Source organism: Electrophorus electricus, chromosome 12, assembly GCF_013358815.1.
Source record: "Electrophorus electricus isolate fEleEle1 chromosome 12, fEleEle1.pri, whole genome shotgun sequence".
Taxonomy (NCBI): Eukaryota; Metazoa; Chordata; class Actinopteri; order Gymnotiformes; family Gymnotidae; genus Electrophorus; species Electrophorus electricus.
In genome coordinates this window covers 1,372,213-1,374,712 of record NC_049546.1, presented here as the reverse complement: position 1 = coordinate 1,374,712, position 2,500 = coordinate 1,372,213, and the positions used below count along the sequence as shown (strand labels likewise).

The 2,500-nt window shown below is 56.2% G+C and overlaps 1 protein-coding gene across 1 annotated transcript in view; it reads left to right on the top strand.

The window, feature by feature from the left end:
* LOC113588414 (receptor-type tyrosine-protein phosphatase beta-like) overlaps positions 1-2,500 on the top strand; it is a 26,557-nt gene that overhangs the window by 11,185 nt on the left and 12,872 nt on the right. Inside the window, 3 exon segments of the mRNA XM_035532338.1 lie at positions 149-412; positions 642-905; positions 2,441-2,500. The exon segment at positions 2,441-2,500 is cut by the window's right edge and continues 147 nt beyond it. Of these exon segments, the coding sequence (XP_035388231.1) occupies positions 149-412; positions 642-905; positions 2,441-2,500 (588 nt within the window).

The window sequence follows — 2,500 nt, the reverse complement described above, 5'->3', positions numbered from 1 at the left end:
GATGATCCGTTTCTCTTTATTTGATTGGCAGTGCCTGCAGATGATCCGTTTCTCTTTATTTGATAGGCAGTGCCTGGAGATGATCTGTTTCTCTTTATTTGATTGGCAGTGCCTGGAGATGATCCGTTTCTCTTTATTTGATTGGCAGTGCCTGCTGCAGTCCGTGAGGTGTTGGTAAGCAACAATGGCAGAATGGACTTCCTCAGTGTGTCCTGGAGGGCAGCACACGGTGACGTGGACAGCTACCTGGTGACCCTGAGTGACCAGGAGAAGACGGTCCACTCTCTGACCGTGTCCAAAGCCAGTCCGGAGTGTGTGTTTAAGTCTCTGGTGCCTGGACGTCTCTATAACATCTCTGTCTCCACCCGCAGTGGTGTGTACGAGAACCACACAGTGGTCCAGGAGCGAACACGTAAGCATTCGCAATCTCCACTCCACCTTTCCCTATTTAAAGCTGCTAAGTGCTTTTTCTTTGCATAATTAATTCATATTGACCTTCACAATACAGAAGACTGCATTATGCAAATAAGGTCTCCAACACATACAACACATGTGTGTGGATATTGAGACTGTGTTGATATTGTTGTCCGTGTGCTTGCGTGTTTATGTTGCCGGGGTCGTGTTTACATCTCCGTCCTCAGAACCGTCCCCTGTCTTGACCCCGACGGCGACCCACATGGCACGAGAAGACTCTCTCAGGGTGTACTGGCGCCACGTGGCTGGAGACTTTGACTTTTACCAGGTGGCCATCAAACACAACAACATCTTCCACCAGAACCAGACGGTCCCTCGGTATCAGAACGAGTGTGTGTTCACGGGCCTGGTACCAGGCCGCCTCTACACGGTCATCGTCAGCACGTGGAGTGGGAAGTACGTGTCCAGCGTGTCCACGCACGGACGCACACGTGAGTACACGTGTAATGAGACAGTAGTCTGACAGTAACGTCATAGAAACTGTTCAAAAGTAATAAATGATCATGAGAAGTTTGAAGAGTTTTAGATGTAAATAAACCGAATGTTTGTTAATCTTTTGTTTCCTACAAATTTTTTAGGTAACTGTTTTCTTTTTGTACATTGTTTACAATGTTAAATAAAATACAAAATCATAAAATATAAAATCATCACGTAAAATCTTATTACTGGCATTTAGCCTCACAGTTTGAGAGTCTCTGTTAACTCAGCTTATGTGTGCTGTGTTCTCTCTCTCTCCTCCACTCACGTGCGCTGTGTTCCCCCTCTCCTCCGCTCACGTGCGGTGTGTTCCCCCCACCTCCGCTCACGTGCGCTGTGTTCTCCCTCCCCCCGCTCACGTGTGCTGTGTTCTCCATCTCATCCGCTCACGTGTGCTGTGTTCTCCCTCTCCTCCGCTCACGTGTGCTGTGTTCTCCATCTCCTCCGCTCACATGCGCCATGTTCCCCCTCTCCTCCGCTCACGTGCACCGTGTTCCCCCTCTCCTCCGCTCACGTGCACCGTGTTCTCCTCTCCTCCCTCCGCTCACGTGCGCCGTGTTCCCCCTCTCCTCCGCTCACTTGCCCCGTGTTCCCCCTCATCTCCGCTCACGTGTGCCGTGTTCCCCCTCTCCTCCGCTCACGTGCGCCGTGTTCCCCCGCTCCTCCGCTCACGTGCGCTGTGTTCCCCCTCTCCTCCGCTCACGTGCGCTGTGTTCCCCCTCTCCTCCGCTCACGTGTGCTGTTCCCCCTCTCCTCCGCTCACGTGTGCTGTGTTCTCCATCTCCTCCGCTCACGTGCGCTGTGTTCCCCCTCTCCTCCGCTCACATGCGCCGTGTTCCCCCTCTCCTCCGCTCACATGCCCCGTGTTCCCCCTCTCCTCCGCTCACATGCCTCGTGTTCCCCCTCTCCTCCGCTCACGTGCGCTGTGTTCTCCATCTCCTCCGCTCACGTGCGCCGTGTTCCCCCTCTCCTCCGCTCACGTGCACCGTGTTCTCCCTCTCCTCCGCTCACGTGTGCTGTGTTCTCCATCTCCTCCGCTCACGTGCGGTGTGTTCCCCCCTCCTCCGCTCACGTGTGCCGTGTTCTCCCTCTCCTCCGCTCACGCGTGCTGTGTTCCCCCTCCTCCACTCACGTGCGCCGTGTTCCCCCTCTCCTCCGCTCACATGCCCCGTGTTCCCCCTCTCCTCCGCTCACGTGCGCCGTGTTCCCCCCTCCTCCGCTCACGTGCCCTGTGTTCCCGCTCTCCTCCGCTCACGTGTGCTGTGTTCTCCATCTCCTCCGCTCACGTGCGCTGTGTTCCCCCCTCCTCCGCTCACGTGCGCCATGTTCCCCCTCTCCTCCGCTCACGTGTGCTGTGTTCTCCATCTCCTCCGCTCACGTGCGCCGTGTTCCCCCCTCCTCCGCTCACGTGCGCCGTGTTCCCCCTCTCCTCCACTCACGTGCACTGTGTTCTCCCTCTCCTCCACTCACGTGCTTTCTGTGGGCTCAGTGCCCGCAGGCGTGCGCAACCTCACGCTGGCCGGGCGAGGTACTGAGGAGCTGCGGGTCA